At 39.5% G+C, this 27850-nt stretch overlaps 3 protein-coding genes across 6 annotated transcripts in view; 2 read left to right on the top strand and 1 right to left on the bottom strand.

The window, feature by feature from the left end:
* Nucleotides 1–4246: 4246 nt before the first annotated feature.
* Nucleotides 4247–7528, top strand: smug1 (single-strand-selective monofunctional uracil-DNA glycosylase 1). Its single transcript, XM_044349242.1, has 2 exons — nt 4247–4897; nt 6126–7528. Exons 1-2 carry the CDS (start codon nt 4568–4570, stop codon nt 6672–6674), a joined length of 879 nt encoding a protein of 292 aa, XP_044205177.1. The 5' UTR covers nt 4247–4567; the 3' UTR covers nt 6675–7528.
* Nucleotides 7529–8434: 906 nt separating this feature from the next.
* LOC122980906 (calcium-binding and coiled-coil domain-containing protein 1-like) lies at nt 8435–16667 on the top strand. Of its 2 annotated transcripts, XM_044349339.1 has the most exons (14): nt 8436–8628; nt 9297–9445; nt 9574–9676; nt 10859–11061; nt 11219–11431; nt 11566–11714; nt 11797–11866; nt 12103–12357; nt 12441–12566; nt 12887–12982; nt 14015–14132; nt 14224–14369; nt 15636–15718; nt 16012–16667. In XM_044349339.1, the coding sequence occupies exons 1-14, from the start codon at nt 8583–8585 to the stop codon at nt 16037–16039; spliced, it is 1785 nt and encodes a 594-aa protein (XP_044205274.1). In that variant the 5' UTR covers nt 8436–8582; the 3' UTR covers nt 16040–16667. The 2 variants fall into 2 exon arrangements, with proteins under 2 accessions (XP_044205275.1, XP_044205274.1); XM_044349340.1 differs by lacking the exon at nt 12887–12982 and having other exon boundaries at nt 8435–8628.
* LOC122980907 (retinoic acid receptor gamma-A-like) overlaps nt 16310–27850 on the bottom strand; it is a 53409-nt gene continuing 41868 nt past the window's right edge. For all 3 annotated transcript variants that reach the window (XM_044349342.1, XM_044349341.1, XM_044349343.1), the window contains 7 exons: nt 22913–23061; nt 22261–22402; nt 21980–22143; nt 21661–21837; nt 21222–21426; nt 20922–21080; nt 16310–20303 (listed from right to left, as the gene is read on the bottom strand). In XM_044349342.1, coding sequence (XP_044205277.1) covers nt 19975–20303; nt 20922–21080; nt 21222–21426; nt 21661–21837; nt 21980–22143; nt 22261–22402; nt 22913–23061 — 1325 coding nt within the window. In that variant the 3' untranslated portion in view covers nt 16310–19974. The remainder of the gene's footprint in view (nt 20304–20921; nt 21081–21221; nt 21427–21660; nt 21838–21979; nt 22144–22260; nt 22403–22912; nt 23062–27850) is intronic.

Here is a 27850-nt window from a genome sequence, read left to right as displayed (position 1 = left end):
GTGGTAAAGACTCACTAATGAGAGTGATGTGCTGGTAACCTCTCCTCTCTAGTCATTCACGAGGGACATTTTAAAGGAGTACTGTGGAAGAGAACTTGGAATATTTTCAACATTGAAGACGTGACACTTTTATGGAGTATTTATCAATATTTTTTGTGCTTAGTTTTTTCACTTGAGGACATCTGAGGATAGAAGTCTGAGCTTGTTTTTGGATGTATGTACTATGGGACCTGGATTTTTTGGAGATATTTCTTTGGACAAGACAACATAAGAAAAATAGGGAAGTGAGTGGTAAAGACTCACTAATGAGAGTGATGTGCTGGTAACCTCTCCTCTCTAGTCATTCACAAGGGACATTTTGAAGGAGTACTGTGGAAGAGAACTTGGAATATTTTCAACATTGAAGACGTGACACTTTTATGGAGTATTTATCAATATTTTTTGTGCTTAGTTTTTTCACTTGAGGACATCTGAGGATAGAAGTCTGAGCTTGTTTTTGGATGTATGTACTATGGGACCTGGATTTTTTGGAGATATTTCTTTGGACAAGACAACATAAGAAAAATCGGGAAGTGAGTGGTAAAGACTCACTAATGAGAGTGATGTGCTGGTAACCTCTCCTCTCTAGTCATTCACGAGGGACATTTTAAAGGAGTACTGTGGAAGAGAACTTGGAATATTTTCAACATTGAAGACGTGACACTTTTATGGAGTATTTATCAATATTTTTTGTGCTTAGTTTTTTCACTTGAGGACATCTGAGGATAGAAGTCTGAGCTTGTTTTTGGATGTATGTACTATGGGACCTGGATTTTTTGGAGATATTTCTTTGGACAAGACAACATAAGAAAAATAGGGAAGTGAGTGGTAAAGACTCACTAATGAGAGTGATGTGCTGGTAACCTCTCCTCTCTAGTCATTCACAAGGGACATTTTGAAGGAGTACTGTGGAAGAGAACTTGGAATATTTTCAACATTGAAGACGTGACACTTTTATGGAGTATTTATCAATATTTTTTGTGCTTAGTTTTTTCACTTGAGGACATCTGAGGATAGAAGTCTGAGCTTGTTTTTGGATGTATGTACTATGGGACCTGGATTTTTTGGAGATATTTCTTTGGACAAGACAACATAAGAAAAATAGGGAAGTGAGTGGTAAAGACTCACTAATGAGAGTGATGTGCTGGTAACCTCTCCTCTCTAGTCATTCACGAGGGACATTTTGAAGGAGTACTGTGGAAGAGAACTTGGAATATTTTCAACATTGAAGACGTGACACTTTTATGGAGTATTTATCAATATTTTTTATGCTTAGTTTTTTCACTTGAGGACATCTGAGGATAGAAGTCTGAGCTTGTTTTTGGATGTATGTACTATGGGACCTGGATTTTTTGGAGATATTTCTTTGGACAAGACAACATAAGAAAAATAGGGAAGTGAGTGGTAAAGACTCACTAATGAGAGTGATGTGCTGGTAACCTCTCCTCTCTAGTCATTCACGAGGGACATTTTGAAGGAGTACTGTGGAAGAGAACTTGGAATATTTTCAACATTGAAGACGTGACACTTTTATGGAGTATTTATCAATATTTTTTGTGCTTAGTTCTTTCACTTGAGGACATCTGAGGATAGAAGTCTGAGCTTGTTTTTGGATGTATGTACTATGGGACCTGGATTTTTTGGAGATATTTCTTTGGACAAGACAACATAAGAAAAATAGGGAAGTGAGTGGTAAAGACTCACTAATGAGAGTGATGTGCTGGTAACCTCTCCTCTCTAGTCATTCACGAGGGACATTTTGAAGGAGTACTGTGGAAGAGAACTTGGAATATTTTCAACGCTCACGACTTGACACCATTATGGAGTATTATTCACTCTTTGAGTGTAGGAAATATTACATTACAAGGGTGATTTGTTGCTAACCTTTCCTCTCTAGTTTAAGTCAACACATTAGTCAGAAGCAAAAGCTACACTTGTTAAATTTCTTATTACTGATACAGATTTTCTTTGGCATTTAACCTACTTGGCACCTGCCCTCTTGTGCGATCTTTAAACCAAGGTTCTTCCCTCTTTTTTCCTGTTAGAGGGTTTTTGGGAAGTTTTTCCTTTCCCACTGGAGGGAGGTGTCTGAATCAGAGGGGTTTGGCATTGATATTGCTTTTTTTCTTTGCAGTGGGCACCTTTAATTGTATATAACCCTTACAACACAGACCATTGTTTGTGTTGTGAGTTAGTGTCCAAGCGCTAAAATTGACATGATTCTAAAAGCTTTGAATAAATATAAATGTATCAATGAATAATTATACTGCATCATTCAGTCATCATTACATCTATTTTGTTTATTCTCTTTACCAACGTGTCTTCCTATATCTCACTTATCATCTCCTGCATTATTGTTTACAGTTTCAGAGTATCCACGCTTTCTGTATCTTTGTTTAATTCAAAGATTCCTCTCCTTTTCTTGAAGACATAACAAATAACCAACACCAGAAAATTAAACCCAACAGCACAGAAGTAACAAAAGGCCTCAATAGTCAGTCATCATTTAGTAAGGAGGGGCCTTATTCCCTCTACATACTGTATTTTTCCAACTAAATTTAAAAAAGAAGGAGTGTCAGGCCAGAAATTTGTCTTGCCTCACAAACCTATCAAAGAAAATGATCCAATAATCAATATACCCAGAAATAGTTTGTGATTATGGATAATGTCACTGAGCACTGGCACTGGATATATGGGATAGCCAGTAAAAACTTTGATTTTTGCTCTGCTCCTCACTGATTGAGTTTGATGATCAGTGGTCTGTCTCAGTATTCAAACCAGATGGATCCTATCAACAAACAGCAGAAGAAAACAAGAGGGTCAATATGACAAATTTTTCATAGTTTACATATCCCCCCCCCCCCCCCCCCCCCCCCCAAATTTGGGTTCTTTATGATGGTCCCCAGCAAAATGAGGAGTAGTTAATTTTTAATATTTTTCCCTTGAAGTTAGATTGACTTTTAGTAGACATATCCTATCATGAATGAACTGGAATTTTTCACCTGTTAGTGGGGCTAGATGAAAGGTCAGTCAGTAATGTCTGCACCACATTTCATGGTAACCTACATGCAGACATGCCAACACTACCAGGTCTTGTATTTTAAAAGTTTGTTATATTATCCATTGTGTCAAAGCTTCATCTGAAAGTAACTAAAGCTGTAAAATAAATGTAGTGAAGTAGAAAGTACAAAATTTCAATCTAAGATGGAGTGGAGTGGAAGTATAAAGTAGCAGTAGTAGTATAAAGTATAATACAGTAGTATAAAATGGAAATACTCAAGTAAAGTACAAGTACCTCAAAATTGCACTTAAGTACTGTATTTGAGTAAATTTATGTTACTTTCCACCACTGTTACTCAACATCCCTGTTAACACAACTGTAAGCAGACAATAGCTGATAGAAGCAACTTTCAGAGGTACCCACTCATTTTCAGTTTCAGTGTAAATTTCCGCTTCAACATGTAGGTTGAGAAACCACCGAGGCTTAAATAAGCTGTTGTTATTTCTGTTCAAAATCAAACATGAAATGCTTTTGGCTCAACACATTGTTAAAGATTAAACCAGTGTTTTCCAACCTTTTTGGCTTTTGACATCTTACAAAAAGCAGTGTGTTGTCGGGGTCACATTTCAGATGTCTATGAGTTGTTCACAGCTCCACCAAATAGTGATTTTGCCCTCTAAACTTCTCACATGGTTTCATTTCAACAAATGTTCAAATGATCCAATATTTCACAAAAAAAATCAAAGATTAGAGAAAAAGTCCAAAAACTGAAAACAGATTTGTGTATCAGAACTTTGTTTTTTCTTCTTTCCTCTCTCATTAATCATCTCACAAACCCTCAGATTTATCTGGTGACCCTTTTGAAGGGCCCAGCCCCTAGGTTGGGAACCACAGGACTAAACTAGCTAACTGTATATAAAGTAGTTCAAACTAGCTCCACCTCCAACAGCTACAACAGTAACATGCTGCTTAAACACTGATGCTTCAGTATTAATAATCTAATGATGTCATATATAATAATATATCAGTCAGAGGGACCAAACCACTACTTTTACTGCAATACTTTAACTATATCAAGCTCATAATACTTATGTCCTTTTACATAAGAAGGATTTTTCATGCAGGACTTTTACTTGCAATGGAGTATTTTTACATTGCTGTATTGGTCTTTTTACTTAAGTAAAGGATCTGAGTACTTCTTCCACCACTGTTGAGTCCACCATGTGTGTGTAAGTCACTGATCACAGGTATTACCATCCACATTACACTCCACTAACTACAGTTCCTTGCTGTAATAACACCAGTGTTGCTTTGGAGGGCAGCAGCCGCTTTTAATGTAACCAGAAGAAAAACGCAGAGGAAGAAAGCACTTCCTATGGTGGAACAATATTGTGTTTATGAAAATCTAAACCATAAAAAGTCGTTTGTATAGTCGGTTGTCAGTGTCGAAACTTGACAGAAGAAGCTGGCAAAACGTGACCTTAATGCTCCGGTTTTATCAGCCATTTAATACGCGTTTAACCACAAATGTTAGCTGACAATTCCTCTGCGGGTCAGCTCGCCTGTGGGGATGGCGAGGAGGAGAAGGAGCTGCCTTTGTATGAGTCAAAGGAGCAGAGTTTTAAAGCGGTACCAGAGGGCAACATGACCATCTCCTCCAGGTTCCTGCAGGCTGAACTGGAGCTGAACACCCACCTCCGCCAGCTCAGCTTCAGCGAGCCTGTCCGGTACATCTACAACCCGCTGGAGTACGCCTGGGACACCCACCGCTGCTACGTGGAGACGTACTGTCGGGCCGGACAAAGCATCCTGTTTTTAGGGATGAATCCTGGACCTTTCGGCATGGCACAGACAGGGGTAAGGATTTACCAATATGTACATCTTTTTAAATAAACTTGGGACAGAGTAGTAACGCTTTGATGATGCATTCACTGCCTGCTCATTGGCTATGGATGTGGAATCTCACCCAAACAACAAAGCCCAGTTTATCTGAGACAGTTTGTAGGATTTAGTGGCATCTAGCGGTGAGGTACCAGATTGCAACCAACTGAATACCTCCCATTCTGCGAAGCCCTACCCCTACTCTGCCTCTGGTTGGCCCTGACCCTGATATTTTTACCCTAATCCAAGTGGGTAGCTCCCCGTCTGAAAAGTGAAGCCAATACAGAAGTGCCTTAAGCCTGCATTCTATCTAATGGCCAGCAGGGGGCGACTCCATTGGTTGCAAAAAGAAGTCTGATTGTATGGAAGTCTATAAGAAAATTACCCTACTTCTTACTTGATTTATTATCTCAATAAACTGTTTCCTAATGATGGTCTCAAGCACTACTTTCAAGTCCTCTTCAATACAGCATGATGTTCATTTTGTAAATTATGTTCCAATTTAGAGTAAAATAGACATTAAAGCAGGGTATGCTTTACGGCGTAGCTACCTTGTGATTGACAAGTAGTTATCACGGCGATAATGTTGGTTACGTATGTTACGTGTCGTAATCCCAGATTAGAATAGTAGTATAGGCGTAGCTGTCGCTATTTTAGTGTGTTTTCAGTTCATGAAAATTAATTGTAACCTTTTGGTCGCCTAAAAAAGACTTGTTCAACTTTCAGTTGTACTAAGAGACCCTTTAAGGTGTCAGCTGTTCAGTTTTTCCAGTAAGTACATTTTGTTTTTAGCCTGTTTTTGCTAGCCAAAATTAGCATTACATCACAGTTAACCATAGACTTAAAATGCACCATAATAATAAAGCTAGCAGCTAGCGTTAGGGTCAGCTCCACCCTCTCTGGCAAGGGTCAAAAGGCTGAACTCGAGACTTGAAAACGGGAGTCCACAAACCAAAGAGTGACGTGATGGTGGCTATGTCCATTATTTTTTTTACAGTCTCTGCCATAACCCTAACCATCTCACTCCTCAAGCCTAAACCTAACCAAATCTAACCAACAAAGGCAATGAGTGCAAGCCAATCAGAGACAGAGTAGGGCAGGTCTTCACGGAATGGGGGTGGGAAGAAAAAATAAGGCCTCACCCTCCCCTTCCAAGTGTCTAGATGAACCTATGGTGGTAAATGATCTCCTCCTCTTTGCACAGGTGCCCTTTGGTGAAGTGAAGTCAGTTGTCGATTGGCTGAAGATCACAGGGGAGGTCGGTCATCCTCAAGACGAGCATCCGAAGCGACGGATCACAGGGCTCGCCTGCACTCAGAGTGAAGTGAGTGGCGCACGTTTCTGGGGCTTCTTCAGAAAGTTGTGTGGTGAACCTGCACTGTTCTTCCGCCACTGCTTTGTGCACAACCTTTGCCCGCTCATTTTCATGAGTACCAGTGGGAAGAATTTAACCCCCCCAGAGCTGCCTGCAGGTGAGCGGGATGATCTCCTGAAGCTGTGTGACATTGCGCTGTGCCAGGTGGTGGAGGCTCTGGGCGTCTCCATGGTGATTGGTGTTGGACGAGTGGCAGAGCAGCGGGCACGGCGAGCTCTGACTGCTGCAGGTATTAACGTGCGAGTTGAGGGCATCATGCATCCGTCCCCCAGGAACCCACAAGCCAATAAGGGCTGGGAGGCAATAGCCAAAGCCAAGCTGGCAGAACTCGGTGTCCTATCACTGCTGAACAACACATCAGCTAATCAGCCTCCTTAGCCTTATCAATAGCAGTGTGGATTGCCATCCGTCAATGGACAATGGATCAGCATGCAAGGAGTTCCAACAAGAGACTCGGTATATGCAGAACGTTCTAATGAGTTTTTAATACACTAATGCCTTCCACCTCTGTCATCGCTCATGCTGTAAACACATCTGTTCATCAACTTCAATGTTTTCTTCTACTGTAAAGATCTGTTTGTTTTTAGATTTCTTTGCTTTATAGGACAGTGGACAGAGCATTGCACTAGGATTTGGGACCTTCAGAAATACTTCTACACTAATGTAAACATAATAAATGCTGGATATATGTATACATTTATACCCAAAGCATAAGCTCAGGCTGTTTGTGAATATTCAGTGTTTACGCATTTTTAATTGGTATTGATAGACTGTATTTTGGAAAAGAAATTTCATGTAATTGGTCGTGTATAGAGAAGAGCTCTATAGAAAGACCTTCTAAACATAACAATGAAAAAGGAATTTCATAATACAGTGATGTTGTTGCACATATTATACATAATTGACCTTCAAAATGTATTAGTTTACATAGTCTAACAATCACGGACAGAACTAGTCTGTGATATTCCTCTGAAGAAGAATACACAACTTACTTTCTGTAAGCTTTGACTGGTTACATTACAAAGTTCAGAAATCCTGTCATGACAATGAAGCTTTTGTAAAAATAGAGTTGTAAGCACTGTTCATGTTGGACCACTGTACAAGATGATCATTTGTATTCTTTTTTAAATGTCTTTTTTTTAATCACTTTTTTTTTTTTTTTACAATATTGTGTATTATTGTGCTGAGCACTTGAAATCAAGAGCTTGGTGTTTAAATAAAGACAGAATATTGAAATATGTTTTGTTTTTTTAAAATTTTCATCCAGTGGTGCTCCATAGATGAAGGCCTACAGACAACTAATGCTAATTTTTAGCATGTTTGTGAAACATGCCAATAAGCCAAAAGCAGTTAATGTTTAATTTTTAACAGAAATAACAACTGGTGATTTAAGCCTCAGTTGTTTCTTAATCTACATGTTGGAGATGAAATTTAACACTGAAAATTGCTTCTAGTCCACCACTTGCCATCAGAGCAACCTGCAGACCTGCATTCATCTACACCACCGGTTTAATACACTGATAATAGTTGAGCAGTAAATGTTTAGTTGTCAAATTGTCTGCCATGAAAATGTTTAGGGATCTGTTTTTGTGATTTTGGATGTACTTTTGTGGATGTGAATCTCTAAACACAAAAACCTTCACTCACTTTTTGAATGTTGGTTTGTAACTGCACTGCCACCAGGTGTTCAGAAGAGGGACCACATGTCTTACACAATCACATATTTTATGAGAAAAGGGCGCATAGAATATTATATATGTAGGCTGTATTCAGATGAATTAAACATGGCACTGGTTCATGGATTTTAGACAACATACGTCTGTCACTGCTTCAGTATTTTCAGAGCAGTTTGAAATAAATGCAGCATAAATGAATCTCACTTTCAAGTGAGGTCTTTGCACCTCATTGTGGATATCTGCTCTTGATTTGGGGATTCTGCTGATTTTGTATGTTTCAGTGATTTCAGAGCAGTGGGCTCCCTTAAGTTGTTGTTAGAGAGAAGGAGAAATGTTTAGCCTCAAGGAGAATGCCCCCCTAGACGTCACCCCCTCCTCTGCCAATACTGAGAATTGAAATGAGCAACAACCACCACCAGCAGATCCTGTGTCATCTGACGAGAGTTGAAGTCTGCAGCAGTGTTTTTATCTTGTGATGAGCTGTGCACTCATGAACTGCATCTCCCATGAGTCTGGGGGGGTCCACATGCTACAGGATATATTGTGAAACTCTTGCACCTAACAGGATTGCTTGTCACTGTCCACACATTGATGTACAGCTCTGTCCTTCATGAGGCAGCAGAAAAGACATCACGTTCATTTCTCAGCAGAATCAGGTAGGATTCATACCAACAAACACACTACAAGTTGATTAATTCATTAAATCCGAGCATAAAGTGACTAACTGTTCTCATAACTACATGTTTACTTAATCATAACATATAGAACTGCACTTAAGAAAGATTTATCTCTTAACTTGTGAATAAGAAGTGTATTAACTGCCAACATTTAAGATAAATTATTATTAAGCATACAATCTTGCCTTTTTATTTGTGCTGACTATGTACTTTATGAATGCAGTGATGTCGGGTTTGTTATGTTATTGTAATATAAATCAGAGCTATTAGTTGGCTAAGGACTCATTTTACAATCAATAACTACTTCTAAAACCTGTGTTTCAATAAGACTTTGACATAAATTATGATGCAGATTGATAACTGATCATTTTTATTGTTGAAATAATGAAAAAAGACTAATCCTTACAATGTTCAGAATGACAAAGAATCCTCTGAATATGTCCAGTTTTTTACAAGTTACATGTTGTAACCTCAGTGCTCAGGAGGTATATGAGCTTGTTGTTTATAAACATATTGTGAGGCCATAGGCGACTGGTGTTATGACCACGCTGCATTCTTGAACTGACTGTGCTATCACCTTTCATCAGCTGTTCTCCTCCAGACTGAAACTGGATCACTGGATCCATGTATGTTTTCTTCCTAAACAGCACAGCTTGCTAATACCATGGATAAACAGTCCACGGTGGTGTTTCGAAATGTGGGGCAACTGTACTTCCCCCAAACCAGAGTGGAGTGCCACTACAGTTTGACCTCTGACCATCAGTGGAGCAGCACTGACTGGATAGGGATTTTTAAGGTAGAATCACCTGCTTTAGTGGCACAAAACCAAAGAAACCATTAGTTATTCTTGGTGTCCAAAGGCAGTGATTGGGCATTGGTGTATGCTTTGTGGCTTAAAAATGTGTGTTTGCTATCATGCCACAGGTGGGTTGGTCTTCACTGAAAGAGTATCACACTTACACATGGGCACTTGTTCCTGAAGGCTATACTGAAGGAACCAATGTCAACTGCTGTGCACTATTTCAGGGTAAGAATTCAGCCATACATTTCACAGAAAATATGAAGGGTTTGTTTGTGGCATCTCGCTGTTACATAATTCGAGTACACTTCATGTAGGACTTGACCTTTTTCACCTTAAACACTGATTTAAAGGTGCGGTGTGTTGGATTTAGTGGCATGTAGCAGAACAGATTTGGCAGAAATGGAATATAATATTCATAAGTATGTTTTCATTAGTGTATAATCACCAGGAAATAAGAATCGTTGTGTTTTCATTACCTTAGAATGAGCCTTTTATATCTACATAGGGAGCGGGTCCTCTTTTATGGAGCCCGCCATGTTGCACCGCCATGTTTCTACAGTAGCCCAGAACAGACAAAACAAACACTGGCTCTAGAGAGAGCCTTTCATATTTTTCATGAGAGCACCACATTTCTCATGAGTACCACTGCCCTGTGTCGTAAAGATCTTGATCTGGCTAGCGTGTGCATTTGTTTTGGAAGGGAGTGAAAGAAAGACACTACTTATTTTTAATACTATTTTTCTTTTTTAAACACAGCTGTTTGCAGGATGCATAGTGATGAGGTAATTTATCTATTTGTGGCTATGTAAGATTAATAATTGTAATATAACGATGGTGAAACCAAGTAAGTTAGTACCGATCATACACCTAGGTTACATGTAAGGCTGCATTCACACAAAATCCAGCAATGCGGCACCTTACTGCTTCAGAAGAATTAAGATATGCAAATTAACCTGTTAAACTAAACTTAATTACACAAGAAAATAAACTGGGGGGGGGGGATCTCTGATTTAACAGTAGGGAATGCCCCCGATAAAAAATATAAACAATCTTGCTGATATTGATTGACCCCTCACATATACACTGATTAAAACAAATTTATGAATATTATATTCCATTTCTGCCAAGTCCGTTTGCTAGATGCCAATAAATTATGTGCACTGCACCTTTAAATTGCTGCTGTGAAATTTCTTGGAACAGTGGTTAAATAAATCAGAAACATCAGAGTTAAACTCACTGTATTTTCACATTAAATTCAAGTTCAATTGTGCAGGTCATTCAGGGCTAATTGAAAGTCTTTGTAGTAATGTCTTATTCTCTTTTAATTAATTATACTTGGTAAAACATCACATTACAGATAAATAAATAAATGGCTAAAATATAATAGGAAATGTCTACTTCATGCAGCATTTTACCTGCCACGCCCCAGTGCTACGGAGTACCAGTTTGTGTATGTGGATAAGAAGGGAGAGGTTTGCGCCCGTAGTCGGCCCTTCACTTTTTGTGCCCCTAAGCCGCTGGAGGAGCTGGAGACTCTGAAAGAGGAGCAAGATGAGGAGGATGGAGAGGAAGAGCTGCTCCTGGTCATTCCAAGAGCTCAGCTGCTGCAAGTGAGAAGAGAAAATTCCAGCACTGCAGTGCAACATGAGCAACACTTCCCTTTATAGTAATACTGACAGTACCAATAGTACAAACATAGGATATAAGCATTAAAGTTGTACCGAAAACAAATAATAAGCAGTATTATTTCTCCACGTTTGTGAACAGAGTCGGCTGGAAGAATGCCTGAAAGAACAAGCAGAGTTACAGCAGGCTCTGGATGTGGCCAAAAAGGAGGCCGAGAAGGAGAAAGAGAAGAGCAAAAAAGCAAAGATGGAGTGGGAACGTGAGAGAGAAGTGATGCAGGAGGAGATTTCAGAGCTTAGAGAAAACATGAAGCTCCAGTGTGAGATGTTGAAAAAGATAAAGGGAAAACATGAGGTAAGGACAGGCCCTCAGGCCTTCAGGCCTTCAGTAAGAGCTGAAATGTATTGCAAGTAAGTTTCTGGTCAATGGAACAAACACATGAAAAACAATCTATAATATTTTGTCTCTTCTCTCCACAACATTTTAAGGATGTGAAATATAGTCAGGAAAATCTAAACTCTGAACTGAGTAAACTTTTGGATGAAAAAGCTGAGAGTCAGCAGCAAATCAAAGACCTGGAGGATGAAATCAAGGTCCTGACTGACAGGGAGAAAGAGGAAAATGCGGAAATGGAAAGGCAAGTGTTATAAACATATATTATGCTTCATCATTTGTCTTTGTATATTTATTGGGTGTAAAACTAATCTAATTTTCCACAGGCTGAAGGAAAGATTGAAGAAAATGTCCAATCAAATGAAACATGATGAGGAAAAGAGAAAGTCTCTGCAGGTGAGTGGTTTAATTCTTCTCCTCTTGTGAAACTCAGGTTAGTCACAGAAGACAGGAGACAAACAACAATTGGAACCAGTCCAGATTTAGACAGTTAAGCATCATCTTGTCAACAGTGGGAGTAAGAACAACTTAACTGCATTAATTAGGAGGCAGTTTCTTCTTTTTTCGGCCAGAATAGTGCCATCTAAAATAAACATTTTTATTTTATATCTATTTTTGTTTTCTCTCTGCAGATGGAGAATGAGGCTTCTCTGGCAGAGGTACACGGGCTGCAGGAGCGTCTGGAGGCCAGTGAGCATGTAGCTGAGTGCCTGCGCAGGGAGCTGAGGGAGCTGGGAACCCGTCAAGGTCATACCCACACCGAGCTGCACCAAGCCCGCCTGCAAGTCGCTCAGCTCACCCTGCAGCTGTCCGAGGAGAACCTGGTCCTCAGGGAGGAGCGCGCCAACTGGGCCCTGGAGAGAGAGGCTTATAAACATGCAGCAGAAGTGAGGATGAGAGACAGTGTGATTCATGACCTATGTGTCAATTTGACTTTGCTGTTAAACTTGTTTTTGTGTTTTTGATGCAGACTGAGAAAAAGAAATTACAAGACTTGAGCGGTGAGGTGCAGAGGAAGGAGCAGTGGCTCCGGGAGGAGAGGATGGAGAGGGAGAAACTAGAGGTGGAACTTGGGAGAGAGAGGGATTGCAATAAAGTGAGTAAATCAAAGAACATGGCAGTCACTATTATTTCGCGCACAAACACAGTCATCTCTAAATATAACCACTCGTGTGCCACTAATCTGCATCATCACTCGCTCAGATTACATCTTTGGAAACTGGAGAACCGTGCCAAAGTTCAGCTCAGCTCTTTTATTAGGCTGCTCACATACAGGCACAAATAGACTTTCCATGAACAGTGCAGTGAGTAAACATTTCCTCGCACCGTCATGTTATCTTCAGGGGGAGAGAGGACGAACTAGTTCAGATGTTTGGTGCTCAGATGGTCTAAGTATAAAACTGCTGCCCCCTGCAGGTGCTGCTGAGCGATGCTAAAAGAGAGCTGCAAGAGCTGAAGGCCAGTGTGAGGAAGTCTGAGAGGGAGAGAGAGGAGCAGCAGCTGGACAAACAGGCACGGATCCCGCACTAGACCACATCTGCATCTTATATTTCTTTATAATATATCCATATTAATGGATCTTTCAGTGAAGGGCTCTGACTCCACCTGAATATATCAACACATCATCAGTTTCCTCTTTTGCAATTTCCAATTATGTGCCATGGAAGCTGCGTTCTGTGCTCTGACCCCTGTGAAATGTGTAAATGTAAAAAAAAAAAAATACATATTTTGTTCATCCTCATTTCCTCCATAATTTGATTTATTGTTTACTTGAGAAACACAAAAATGACCAAAACAAAGCCAAAAGACACACAAAAAGAAGATTAATGAAAAATAACTAGAGTTGAAAATTAGGCATAAAGGGGTCCAATCACCCGATGCAACTCAGAACTGAAGGCGTATTGACTCGCTGTGATCTTGTAAAATTGAAAAAGTCATATGTTTCAGGATTTCAGGTTTTTATTCACATTTTCAATTTGTGCATAAAAAACTTGAGTGGAAATGCAGAAAATTTGGGAAAATCTCGAAATATTTACACTTGGCTGAGGTGGAAAACGTGGCGTATCGATAAAAGCAAAATGCGACAAAGTGCAATAGAAACGTTTCCGCTCCACTGGAGTGATGAGGAGACTGTAACGCTCCTCAAATGAATACATGAAACAAACAGAAATGTCATATTTACATCGTGTTTTCTACGTTATTTTTCACCCATTTCCTCTGAAATGCTTTAATGGCCCTGACTGGAAAAATAGCGCCACCAGCTGTTTATCTTGATGAACTAACTCCAAATATTTGCTGAATGGCAGCAGATGGAAACACGCATAAATTTGAATTTTCTTTTGCCGAAATGTGTTTGAAATTTATATTAAATTTGGATGAAAACTTCAGCTAATAACGATATCTTCTATAATAAAATAAATAAATAACTATACCATAAACTCAAAAAAGGCAGGGAGACAGGACAACACCAATGTTCAAATTGGAATCTACTCATATATACTTAATAAATTCAGCTTTTCTTCTCTTTCTCCTTTAAATTTTCAGATCTATGGGTTTGAAACTGGACATTCACAGAATATGCTGAAATACATCCGTCACTTAGAGCAGAAGTTTGGGGTTGGGCCAGAAACTAAATCAAATGGAGACGTTCCCACATCCATCTGTGAGTAATAAAGTCTCTTAGAACACAGCCCTGCTATTTCACTTCACTGTAATGAGGAGCGCACTAACAGAGTCTTCACTGATTCTAACAGCTCCTGACTCTTCCTCTGAGGTTAACAAGGATACTTCCTCGAGATCAGTCTGCTCGCCTCTGTTCCTGGAACCACCCAACGGAGCTGAGATCCCCGTTGAGACACACATCCAGAGCGAAGAAGACACATCAGCCTCTGACACACAGGTATGCCATCCAATTCACACATAAACGAAACAAGGATTAACACCACCTGCAGTCAGTGCTAAAACAGACCTGAGAGGGTAAACATTTGACTAGTTTCCCCTGTTCTGTAAGTGTTTGCTCCAGTTCTGATGTTGAACACCTGGGTTTAAGGCAGAAACAGGCCATGAAAATGTGTTTTATTTAATTAAATCAGGATTGAAAGTACAAACATGGAACCACTGATACATTTAATCAAACAAACATATTTCTTGATGTTCACCACAGTTTGAGATAAGGAATTCCTTAAACATTTATATATAGTTTTGTCCATCACAATATGTAACTTCCATGAATATCTGTGAGTATCTCTGTTAACTTGTTCACTTGATTATTTGACCATTACTTCTGTTTGAATATATCCTGAGTAAAAATACTGTATGATTAGGTTTATAAACCACAGATTACCATTACAAATCAGCCCACTTTTCTGCTTAGTGACCAACAATCTTGTTATAAGATGAAAAAAGTTTATACATAAATACATTCGCTCATATTAGATCAATTTAAAATGTTCTTATTTATGTGCAATCAAGCCTTGTTTTACAAATATGTAGCGGTAAAATGTTTAAAATGAATACAACTTTGTTATTGTTAAGATATACATCTCATTTATCTATATATTTATTTGTATATTTAACAGGGTCTATACAGATACATATTGATACATACAGATAAGCAATGTATGTGTAATGTATGTAGGGCGTCTGGCTGAAGCTAATGTGCAGCCCCTGGTGAGGCTTTTAAAACTATGTTTAAAGCTAATGAATAAATAATAGAATCATATTCGGGATAAAAACAGCAGGACAGATAAATGAGACTGTGTACATGTGCATATGAATGTGTCTTTGTATGTATGTATTCTATATGACTGTGTATACTGTACATTAACATACAGGTGTGATGTCATGTGTAAGCGTGTAACCATCGATTTAACTGATGAATCTTTTTCAGTGTTCAGTGTGTTCAGTATTACCATCTTGTTGTTGTTGTTTAAGATGTTGGTTCACTCGAGTTCTTCACTGAAAAAGATGACTGACCAAAAGTTGTTCTGCACCCTAGAACTCTCCAGTTAACATTTGTTGCCCCTTTGGTCACGACTCCTTCGCTGTTATATTTTTTGATCAATTGACAGATTATATTTGGGGATACATAGAAATGTCACTGATTCTCACCTATTAAACGACAGAAAATACTTACATCCACTTCTGCCTCTGTCTGTTAAATCAGAATGAGAAGCGGCAGGACTGTGAACCCCGAGCTGGTGAAGGGAAGCAGCTGATCCTAGAAGAACTCGTCAACCCCGTCCTGAGGTGACATCTCCAGTCACACAACACACACCCTTTTCACTCCTCCAAGATTGGAATCATATTTCCTATAATGTCATTTGGTGATTTAATTCACACTTGTTTTATGAAAGCTGTTGTTCCACTTACGGGACAATAGTCACAGCACTGGAGAGTAAAAATAACAGTGTTAATAACATTATAAGAGTGAAAATAGCAGTGATAATAAAATCATTTGATGTTTAAGAAGCAGTGGATCAGTGGGGGAGAGTTTTTTCTGGTTCCTTCTGACAAACATTCAGTTCTGTTCTCCTCTGCAGTAAGCTGGCCGACTCCCCCATGTGGTAACAGGAAGAAGGATGGATGGAGGACAGACCGCTTTAACGTACTGTATGTGGGTCATTAGGAAACCTAGTGATGTTTGTAATTCTATTGATAATTCTGTTGTTGTTTTGAAGCTGTATATGGATAAAATGCCCTTCACAAAGGTCATATTTGTGGTCACTCATGGATGCCTGTATTCAAAGAAAAACATGGCACAATTTTAAGTCTTAAGAGTTCAGACTGTTTCCTTTTTTGCGTATTTACTTAATTACAAGGGCTGAGTTTTTCTTTTTCTTTTTATGGAGTTCATTTTGATTCTATGTGTAATTCCTAGATTTTGCAGCTTTTTAGTAGATTAAAATGAAGATATGTTGCTAGTGATGTGAGAAAACTGTTAAATGATGCCGTGATTAAGTTGAATTAATAACAATACATTGTGTTTTGGTGGCATATCAGCCCATAACCTTTGCATGTAAGTGTGAATCCTGAAACTGTGTCAAATGTGTGGGTGTGTGTTACAGATGAGTGTGAAATGTTCAGTTCAGGAGATTTCAGATTGGAAGAACATGAAAGATTATTTATGGTACTTTTGTTTATTGATCTTAGCCTCTGCAGGAGGGATGAAGCTCTTTAATAAAATATGATAAATACATGTTGGGGGCAGTCTTACTTTAAAAGAATACAGGCACATATTTATATTGTCTTACGGTACAGAAATACTGAAGTGTCGCTGTGTCGTGTTTGTTGAAGTGAAACAACTTCCTCTATGCACAGATATTAAGACCCAAGAACCAAGTATGAAATCTATCTTACAATAATCAAACACTGTATTGTCATGTTTATGTCTTTCAAACAGTAACTACTGGCCTTCATAGTCACAGTCATGAAATGTGGACGCTGTGTGGGACACTGCATTACTGTCTTTTTTTTAAACTACCAGTAGGGGGCATCAAAGTTTTTGAATTCTACACATAGTTGCTATAAAACCATGATTAGATACTCTTTATCAAATGTCTTCTGCTTGACAGACGGTGTTATATCAGACTAACCATCAAAAACATTGACATTACATGCAAAATGACAGTATTTCAGCTCAGACTGGTGTGGTAGTTTCCATTCCAAGGTTGTACCTGTAAATATGTGCAAACTGATGGCAAAGAAGAAGACGACTGGACACTGAAAGGTCTGAGAACAAAAAGCGCCTTTATCAAAATACAAGAAAGACAACATCAAATATCAAATAAGCAAACCATTAAGCAACAAATAAGCAAAAAATAGTATTAACTTTTCATAAAAATGTAAAAACAACAACAGCTCAGCCCAGTCTTTGTGTTTCTGTGCGTGTGTGTTTGTTTCAGAGCTTTTTGGTACAAATCAAATTGAAAAAAAGAACTCATGAGGTGCCTGAATCTGAACATGGAGACAAGATATTTGCATGATAATGAGATTGTGTTATATCTTATAAAAAATAAGGCTCTACATCAATTCAAAACAAAACAAAACAGAGCTTAAAAGAGCTTTACAGATTTAAGATGGTTCCAGCTTCAAAAGTAATTTAAATCTCCTCCATCACACAACACAAGTGAATATATTTGAAATCAATCACACTAATGGATTTTTAAATTACCGTTGTTTTGTTTTTGCCCAAACATTTTATTTATTTCTTTGTCCTGTTTTCACTCCCATATCTATGCGCAGAGCTGAGACCTCTGTGGCCTCGTTCATGGCTTATTTATTGCACCACCTCAAATTCAAGAACAGAAACAAAATCAAGAAAACGATAAAAGAAACAGGAAAACTTTTTTCCTGAAATATCATGGTTATGTGATGTAGAAATATTTAAATACAAGACAACATAGTGTGTAGAATTGACTGACACTGTATGGCACTGATGTTTCCATCGGTAGCGAAATCACCATTAAACAGTCTAAAAAACATCATTATGGCGTCAACGTTGATTCTTTAATACTTAAATCAACTTCTGTGTCCTTGATGGCTTTATTTGGTCTGGTATTCTCTAGTTTATACGTTCACTGCTTGAAAGCTGCTGCTGTGTTGTCACAATGGTCATGTAGGATCTCATTTTCTGCTGAAAACGTGTTCTTTGCACTTTCTCTTTCTCTGCTTCATTCAGGGACTGAATGTCTCCACACAATCAGAAACATGCAGTCCTATTTTTTTCAGCTGTCACAGACTAGCTTCTGTTTTCAAACTCATTTTATATTACGAACAGCAGAGCAGCGTGCTGATGGAGAATCTTTTCCCTTACAACTTTTATCACACAAATAAAGACAACTGGACACATCTTGTATTAAAAAAAGTTGTACAGTCTCAATGAAAAACAAATTATAAGTATTTATTTTACAAAATCCATTTATGTTTCGCATCATTTGATACAGCACACATGAAAATGCATCATTTGAAACTATGTGCTTCAGCAGACACGTCACACAATATAAAGCATTTGTTTTGTTTCGTGTGGATTATGTTGAACGGCTGCAACCTCAGATATGTGAAGTGAAATTGATCGTTATTATTATTTATTTATTGCTGTGAGTTAAAACTGATCATGTGATTCTTGGTCAGCTTACATTGGCATCAATGTCCTGCTGTCCACCAGATGTCTTTGGGTGAGTGATTTCTTTTTTTGCTACGACACCCATTTGATTTGCATCTGTCACATACTAATAACGGGGCTTCTGTGGATGGTTGCAGTACTGATGGTAACATTACACCCTGTCGATTGGTAAATGCTCTTTGTCAGGCAGTCACACACACACACACACACACACACACACACACACACACATACACACCTGAGGTTTTCTGCTTTTGAGGGTTGTGTCTGTTTGTTATATGATTCTTTGCTCTCTCCTACAAAATCACATCTTACCTGCACCTTTGCTATGTTGCCCTGTTATGTCGCTCCATTCATGACAACGGCACCATTCAACAGTTTAACATTCTTATCTCAGAAAATACTGTATTGACAGGTGAGACATGGCCCTGATTGAATTGACCTGAGATTACGTGGTGACATTAAATCTACCCTGCAGATTCTTTAGTCCAAGTATTAGTGGATTATTGTATTTTTGTCCAGAGGTGGAGGTCTTTTACTGCGTTTGGTTTACGTTGTTTGTTAGAATCTTATTTGGATGTTAAAATTACAAGAATCTCTCGCTCTTATTTGCTTTCAGATGTTTTAACCCCAAGACTTTCACGAACTGGAAGGCTAACATACATACCATGTGCTTGAGTCCTGCTCATGACCTGCTCTCTCTTTGATATTGCTTTCTTTCCTTTCTTGCTAAATTGCTCTTCACTGTGTCAAATAAAGCAGAAATGCATAAAATTAAAGCTTAAAAAAACGTCCAGTCAAATGTGAGCAGGACTGAGCGAAAATACACAAAAAGCAACACAGAGTCCCACAAACAGGCATAAAGACAGAACAGAAACGTGTACATGCTTAAAAACCATACAATAAAAAAATAAGTAGCGTATCTTTGAATGGTAATAAAAGGAATTCTGAGCAGACGTTCTGCGGCAAATAGACACCATGTAGAGTTCTGATGTTGCCGTGTTTTTTTACCATCAATTTTATACAAAGCATAGCCCTTATATAGCGGAGGAGTGCATTTCCTTCTGTCCACCGCCTCTTGTTCCTCTTTGCGTGGACGAAACACTTTTGAAATATCTTTTAGACAGTCTCGTTTTGGCACAGTGACTTTTCATGGCGCTCTCCTCAACCTGCTGACATTTAGTGCTTTTGCTTCTCCCATTCCTTTCCTCCTGTTCTGATCTGAACACATTTTCCTTTTAGTCCACATGTACAGTTTATGTAAATATGGACTATATGCATGTTGTATAAGAGCCTAATTCTGTGAGGTTTCTGGGAGGAGATATTGCTAGGAGTGAGCTCATTGATCTGGAGGAGGAGGCAGCGTCATTGTGTGTCTCTCTCACTGTGTTTTCCCAGTCACACCTTTCTTTTGCACGGCCGCCGATGCAGACGCCTCCCCACAGACCTCCCCATCACTGTCCGCCCCTCGCTCTTTCTCCTCATCCCAGTAGTCGTCGTCCTCCTCCTCCTCTTCCTCCTCGACAGTCGACTCATATGTGGCCTTCTCTTCTTGCTTGATGGCCTGAATGGCGGGAGGAGCGGCGGCGGCGGCACTGTCCCCCGAGTCACTGCTGTCCTCAAAGGCCTCTGGGTTTTCTAGCATCTCCCTGATCAGTGGAGGCATGGGGCCGGGGATCTCAGTCTTTAGTGTGATGGCTCTTTCTGCACCTAAAAGCAAATGCACATGTATTTAGTTAATGGTTAGTATTCACACAACCCACATTTCTCACTTTTTAAAGTGAGTAATTAAAAAAAGATTGTTACATTTGAGGAAAACAATGCCTCTCCACTGTCATGATCTTCAGATGATGGTACCTTCCACCTGATAGAACTATTTTGCATTTATGATTTGCAAATACAATGATATTAGGTGAGCTTTATTTCTCAATAAATAACAAGCCATTTTGAAATGAAAACCTTCAGATGTCAGTGGTGAAGTTGCTTTATTATTTTGCTTTATTATTTTCAACCAGCTGTCACCTAAAAAGGCCTCAGTATTGTTTGAAATTTGTTGATAATTTTCATGCCTGAGTTTTTGAGTTTTTCTTTTTTGATACCTTACCTTGAGAAACATATTTTATACAAAAATGTATTTAACAACATCAGAAACTAAAAAAAACTAAAAACTAAAAAAATAGTCTAAAATTGACAAAGATTTTCTTTAAATCAAAGAATAAGTAAAATTAATACTTTACACTTGTCAATACTTTGGACACAAAAGAGTTTTGTCTGATACCAAGACCTTTTTCTTAATTTCTGAATATGATATGTGAAACTGCAGCTAACCTTTGGTGCTGATTCCTCTAAGGTCTGTGACTTTCATCAGCATGCGGGGAAACATGTGAGGCTTGTTTGGGCGTCGGCGACGGGTGTAAATCTTCAGAGCTTCTAGCAGAGGCTCCTGCAGCTTGTCTACCTTCTGGGGCTCTTCCAGGTCCATACGATCTGAGAGAGCAAGTACAGATTTGAAGAGGTAAGAAAATGCTAGCAGTCTGTTATCCACCTGACAAGATGACAGCGAGGCAAAAGCTGGAAGCTACTGGCTGATAGCTTCATTAAGAAACGACAACAGTCGCCAAGATTTACCTCCGCAGATGAGGCAGATGGCACTGAGGAGGCCCGTTTCTGTGTCGTCCATCTCCAAAGGCAGCAGCTGACCAGCGAAGGCAAACACCAGGTCTGTGAGTGGGCCAAAGCCAGCGTTATGCATCTGGGTTCTGTTGAGAGTCAGGCCATCTGAGAAGGTCATTGTGTCTTGTTCTGGGGTGTAGCGAGTGCATATCCTCAGCATCTAAGAAGGGGGAGAACAGGGTGAGACAGAAACGTTCAACAGGGTAAAATATTGATGAAATTCTGTCCAGAATAATTTCATGACGGCTGTCCAAAATCACATTTGAATGTTTCAGGCGCTGTTCGTATCAAAAAGTTAAGCAGCGTGACAAATGAGAAAGCGTTAGGGAGGTGGAAAAGGGTTGGAAGGGGAGGAGGTTATAGAGGAGGAGTAGTAGGAGCATGTGGTTGGTACCAGGATGTCCAGACATGCAGATTTGAGGAGGGTGATCTGGTCAGCGATGGTGAGCGTAGTGAAGCCTGGTAGCCGCTTGGCAAACTCCACAATCTTTATAATGCACTTAGTGGAGAGCTCACTGAACTTATCCCACAGGCCCAAGTCCAGCTGTACTCTGTGGTCAGCACTTGAATTCTGGGAGAGAGAAAGAGGGACACTTTTGTCTGTGTAGCTGTGCAGAGTCCATACTGTGTTTGTCATTCTGGCAAAGCGGTGAGCCAACTCTTGAGTGGAGTGTGTACGGGTGGATGTGATTGTACGTATAAGGAAAACTCACTGTGGTGTATTTTCCTAGTTGGCACAGAGATGGAAACGTCTCTTGGTGTGCTTTGCTGACTTTGTTCACCAGCTCTTCCAGTTCTCCGCTCAGCTCGTAGTTCTCTGGCAGCACCACCTCCTCCTTTACATCCTTCTTCTTTTTGTTCCTGTCATTACGCACTGCTACAGAAACACAAAGAACAGGTAGCAGATCTTAATTTTCCTTAGTGACACTGATACTTATATTAGTATTGATTTCTACATCTTGATCCTGAATCCCATATTTTCTCGGACACTCACCTTCTTTGGACATGCCAACCTCAAAGCACTTCTGCAGCCTACAGTACTGACAGCGGTTGCGGGTCACTTTGTTGATTTGACAGTTCTTGTCTCGGTGGCAGGTGTACACCATGTTCTTTTGGATACTGCGCCGGAAAAAACCCTGAAACAGATTAAAAGAAAATGTCTTTTTGCCAAAAGATCAGCAAGATCCCTGAAAATATCTTTTACTTTTAAATTTCACAATATTCATAAAACAATGAGCTAAAGGGGAATGTACTGCATAAACATGTTGAACACATCTTCCTCAGTGATACAAGTTATAATTTCATTAAAGAAAGTTTTTTTTCCAGAGGACGCACAGAGTTGAGAGGCCATTTTTTACTGCTTCTTTCTTCAGTGCTAATATCAATAGCGGTGTCGGTATATAAACTGCAACAGCAACAGACAACATGCATTAACCACTTGTTGGCCATACATTGTTAATTTCTGCTACATTACAGTAATAATGTGCAGTATTGGTAAGAAAACACTAGAGGGCGGCTCAACAACAGCAGAGGTAACAACTCCATATGTCAGGCTCCAGCTGAGCATCTGACTCTCACTCTCTCCTTTCCAGCTGTTCACTTCATACATGTAAACTCTTGGTGTGTCTCTGTCTGTTTATCTTTACCTTGCAGCCCTCGCAGGAGCTCACTCCATAGTGATAGCCGGATGACTTGTCCTGGCATACGAAGCATGGCTTGTAGACACGAGGAGGAGGAGGAGGAGATGGGGAGCTGGGCACCATCTCTTCTGAGCTGGTGCTCTGGGTCTCCACCGCTGCAGAGAGAGAGAGAGAGAGAGACAAGAAGCATTTAAACTCTCTTATTTTATCAGAGCATCTTGTTTACATAAAGTCTTTGAAAGCTAATACAACTGATTGAGAGAAGAGTGGTCAACAAACAACCCCCCAACCCCATGCAGGCCACTTCTTGGAGCCAGAAGGCAAGCTCAAAGGCAGACATTTTTAAGAGAAAAGGGAGGGAGGAGGGGGGCATTGCTGATTGACAGGGACTTAAAAGACACACAATTAGCTGATGGCCAGATGGCCCTGCTGATAAAATGCTGATTGGCAGCTGAGATTTGATTGGCTTCTCCATTTACTGGTGAGTGGGGGAGCAGCATACCTCTGTTGACTTTTTGACTGACATCTGAATTTTTGTATGTTTGTGTGTGTGTGTGTGTGGGTGAGAGAGAGAGAGGGAGAGAGAGAGAGCTCACATTTTTATTTGAAAGGCTGTCCAACCAGACCTGCCTATATACCTCCAGCCCCATGTGAACAAACAGAAGCGGGATGTTTATGAGACTCGGCTGTCTCCCTCTGTTCCTTCTCGCTGTCTCGCTAAAGAAAATGGCACACTGTATAACACCATTTGCTTGGGCCACAGGCAAAGTCATTCAACTGCTGCTAATGAAAACGTTCAGAGCAAACAATGTAAAACAGACGCAGCGACGAGCACGTCCAGCTGATTAAAAAACTGCGGATCCTTATGCTCAAATTAAAACAAAACAAGTAGAACAGCGACACGCCTGGCACACATTTAAAGGTGATGACTAAAGAACAACCAGATTCCTTCGAACATGCCTTTCAACTTTCACCTTCAGTCACCCCAACTTCACCTCCCTCTGCCCACTCCCACCCCCACTCCCTTGTTTCCTGGCCCTAAATTCCTCAGTGCAGGCTGGACAGGGTTTAATAGTTGCCCAGGCTCATAAGCGGCCCTATAAAGGTTGTGTCTGGGATGGGAAGGAGGCCCCCGGCCAGGCTGACGGCCTCTTTATTGGGATCCAGTCACCTTGGGCAGCTATTCACATCAACAGCTCCATCCTTGGATCCCTTCCTAGTAAAAATAAAGAATCCAGGGTCAAAACCCCAAAGTCACTGCCCCTCCTGTCACCTTCAATGGATAGCACAGGACTGAACCAAATGTGGCCCCCACCCCACCACAGCAACCCTACCCTGAACCCGCAGCTTGTCATTAACAAGAGTGGTAAGGTTTCAAAAAACAGAGAAGCAAAGGCACAAAGGAATAATCTAATAAAAACAGAGAGGGAAAAATGAAAAGAGAAAGAAAGGAGAGGAGGAGGTGAACGTGAGGACAGAAACTTCCCAGTGGCCGAGAGGTTAAATAAAAATCTTGACCATTTAACTTTGACCTTGACTTGAGAAGGCCATTACTAACTACATGTCCAGCAGCCGGTTTTAAAGTTCAAAAATGTGTTCAAATATGAGTGTCCAATTGAGTGTTACTTCATCCTAATGTGTTTCTGCTCAACACTTACAGCTGTTGTCCTTGTCATTAACAAATGAAGAAATAAAACAATGTTTTTAAGTGGATAATCATATATTTTGTATTTACCTTTAGCTAGTTTTGGTAATTGGTTTTGACACAGTTATATGTATGTGTGTGATTCTTATATGTTTCACTGGGAGCACCGTTTCTTTCACTTTCTTTCAGTGAGCAAATCTGAAATGGAAATTACAAAACACAACCAACTGGGATCACTGCGCACATACTGGTCATTAATTTTTTGATGACATGTGTGCATAAATTTGAAAATTTCTTTTGTTGTTTTAAAGTCCCAGTGCGTACATAAATATCATTAATGTCATTTATAACTTGTACACAGCAAATATAGATTTTCATCCCCTCTGAAAACATTGTAATTCAAACCAGATTAGTTGCACTGACAAACATGAAATTGTTTCTTTATTTCCCACATTCAAATAATGACAAACAACTGGTGGGTGCAGCTTATGTTTAAACTGAATCATTCTGTGCTGCGGCCCGCTTTATTTTCTATAAATGCATTTTTCCCAGAAGGGGCACTTCACAATATTGATGTTTAACAGTTAATGATGTGTGCAGTCAATGAAAGAACAAAACAGCAAGTGTCACATAAATGTATTAATGTTAATATGTCAGTAAGTTTTCAACCATAAAAACCGACCAAATTAGTTCAAGTGATTTTTTTCTGGCAAAAGTGTCCAAACATTAATTTGTTCCAGGCCCAACAGCACATACAAAGTAGTAATGCATTATGATTATGATATATGATATGATTATTATATGATAGCTGCTAACTTCCAGTCTGTCACTTGTGAGAATTGTCTTATGTGATAGTAAATTGAATATCTTTGGGTTTAGGAGTGTTGGTGGTGCCAAATAAGCAATCTGAAAACAACATGTTGGAAGTTTTTTCACTATTTTCTGACATTTTATAGGCAAAATTATTTGTCAGTTAATCTAAAAGGTAGTTGGAAGATTAATCGATAAAGACAAGGAAATGGTTAGTTGCAGCCGTTATGGTAAAGCTCACAGTTGAAATGATTATTTTTCTGGTCTGGCAGAGACTTCTTCTCCCAGAAAAGGCTGCAAGTAAAACACAATGTTCTCCAGCAGTGAGTCAGTAGAACGTATTATGTTCCACACATGAGTTTATGAGTAAACAAAGATCTGCTTTGTGAGAAGGAGGTAAACACTGTTAATGTGTTCAGTTTTGGGGCATTAGAGCCCAGGTGTGGAAGGTGAGGAGAATGAGGCGGAGTTGAATTAAATGGCACTGTAATGTGATCGCTGTTTTCTGTTTATATAGTAACACTGACAATGTAAAAGTGGCCCTGAGAGAACAAGTGGAAAAATCGCTCCTGTTGAAACGGAGATACGGCATCTGGCGCCAGGAGAGAGGCAGTGACTGACATTGTCTGAGTGTGGTGAGAAAGGCTTGAGGAGGGACGTGACTCAGAGAAACATGACAGAGAGAGACAGGGTGAGAGACGCTAGGATGGAGGTAGAGAAAGGAGGGAGGAGGGAAGAGGGGGGGGGGGGGGGGTTGGTGGCTCTACCTGGTGTGGAGAAAGAAGGAGACAAGCCAAAAACTGTCAGCAGCTGTCATCACCCTGAACTGAGCTCAGCCTCAGAGCCTTGGCAAGAAAAAAATACCTGCGTCTTCTTAACCTACAACTCACCCCTTAGCATGTCACAACATCAATCAGCACACCTCTATTGGACTCAGAAAAGACGACTCAACTCGTGTGAGTCAGATTCATCAGCCAAGTTGATACGTCTTCTGTGCAGGACTTCACATGCAATCTCAGCTATAAATCTTTTCATTTTAAACCTCAACTACTTACAGTGGAGACACAATACAAATCCATTTATAGGAATACGTTGGCAGAGCCTCTGTCACTTGAGTGACAGAGGCTATATATTACTAGTGTTGCTATATATTACCTCACTTGATCTATACCTTTGTTTCTGTGTGTCTTTCCAACATCCCCCCTCTTCCATTTACTCAGTGTTTGTTGTCAGATCAACACGTCCCTGTTTAGACAACAGAAGCCCCTCTGAAAGCAGACACTCTCCTCATCAGCTCTGAGAGTCTTGAAACTCGGGAATGAAAGATTTCAGTCCTGAACAAATTTTTACCAAACCTTCATATAAAATTTGGCAACATGGATACAGAAGCCGCTGCTGCTCTAAAAACAATCTGTGTCCCAAATCCATATTCATTGTATTATATACTATCTACTAGAGCTGCGATGATTAGTCAATTAATCAGTCAATCGACAGAAAATTAATCTGAAACTATTTTAATAATTGCTTAATTGTTTTAGCCATTTTTTAAACAAAAATGCCAAATATTAACTTCCCAAAATGTAAAGATTTGCTGCTTTTCTCTGTTTTATTTTATTATTTTATTATTCTCTGTTTTATTTCATTGTAAACTACATATCAAAACAAGACATGTGAAGATGTCACCTTGGGCTGTGGAAATTTACAATGAGCATTCTCCAGAACAAAGTCAGGAAAAAGGCGGCACGTCATAGTTAAAAAAACAAAACAAAACAAAACAGCAAATAGAATCACTGAGAGCCTGTTGACTGTGAATAAATTCATCAAAAAGACCAATACATAACATAAGGTGATTTTTTTTGCAGTTTTTTAAACTATGGAGTGCTGCCTTTTTTCCTGACTTTGTTCTGGAGAATAGAGACACTGTTTTTTTAAGGGTATAGTCCAGGAGAAGTGCACCGGTTTCCTCAAACGAAGACATTTTTCACTATTATCTGCCCTTTTTAGAGACTAAACGATTAATCGCTTAATCAAAAAAATAATCAGTAGCTGCAGCCCTACTACTGTATACTTAATCATTTTATGCAAACAGGAAATGACAGTGTATTTGCATCATCGGACGTCAAACTATGACTTTAAAATGTCACTACCAACTAAACTTTTTTTTAAAAAAAATGTAATGTGTTACTGGAGCTGTTTCACCAACATCCTCAATTAGATTTATTTTCTGTTAGGTGCCATTTCCTTTGTGCACTGCAATAGTGTCCATCAACAGTACACTTAAAATCAAGTTTTTCTTAGTGTCCATACTGACTGTTTTGTGTGTACTTTTTCCAGTGAGAACATACTATATACTCAAAACCTGCTTAGAATTAGTGAGTAATGTGTAGTGTGTAATGTGGATCTTGGACACAGCTACGATTTCTCTAAACTTGTTGTATTTCTTCAGTCTTTTCCGAGAACATAAATGTGAAATTACATATGAAAATGAG

Source organism: Thunnus albacares, chromosome 4 (genome assembly GCF_914725855.1).
Source record: "Thunnus albacares chromosome 4, fThuAlb1.1, whole genome shotgun sequence".
Classification (NCBI taxonomy): Eukaryota; Metazoa; Chordata; class Actinopteri; order Scombriformes; family Scombridae; genus Thunnus; species Thunnus albacares.
The sequence above is the reverse complement of the archived record's forward strand: the minus strand, read 5'-3'. Positions and strand labels throughout refer to the sequence as shown.

Bases quoted from the DNA above. Each gene is read 5' to 3' on its own strand.
- smug1 (XM_044349242.1), top strand. From the start codon at position 4,568: ATGTTAGCTGACAATTCCTCTGCGGGTCAGCTCGCCTGTGGGGATGGC. The intron at 4,898-6,125 runs GTAAGGATTTAC...CTCTTTGCACAG, and splicing joins TCGGCATGGCACAGACAGGG to GTGCCCTTTGGTGAAGTGAA.
- LOC122980906 (XM_044349339.1), top strand. From the start codon at position 8,583: ATGAGGCAGCAGAAAAGACATCACGTTCATTTCTCAGCAGAATCAG. The intron at 11,432-11,565 runs GTAAGGACAGGC...CAACATTTTAAG, and splicing joins AGATAAAGGGAAAACATGAG to GATGTGAAATATAGTCAGGA. The intron at 14,133-14,223 runs GTGAGTAATAAA...TGATTCTAACAG, and splicing joins AGACGTTCCCACATCCATCT to CTCCTGACTCTTCCTCTGAG.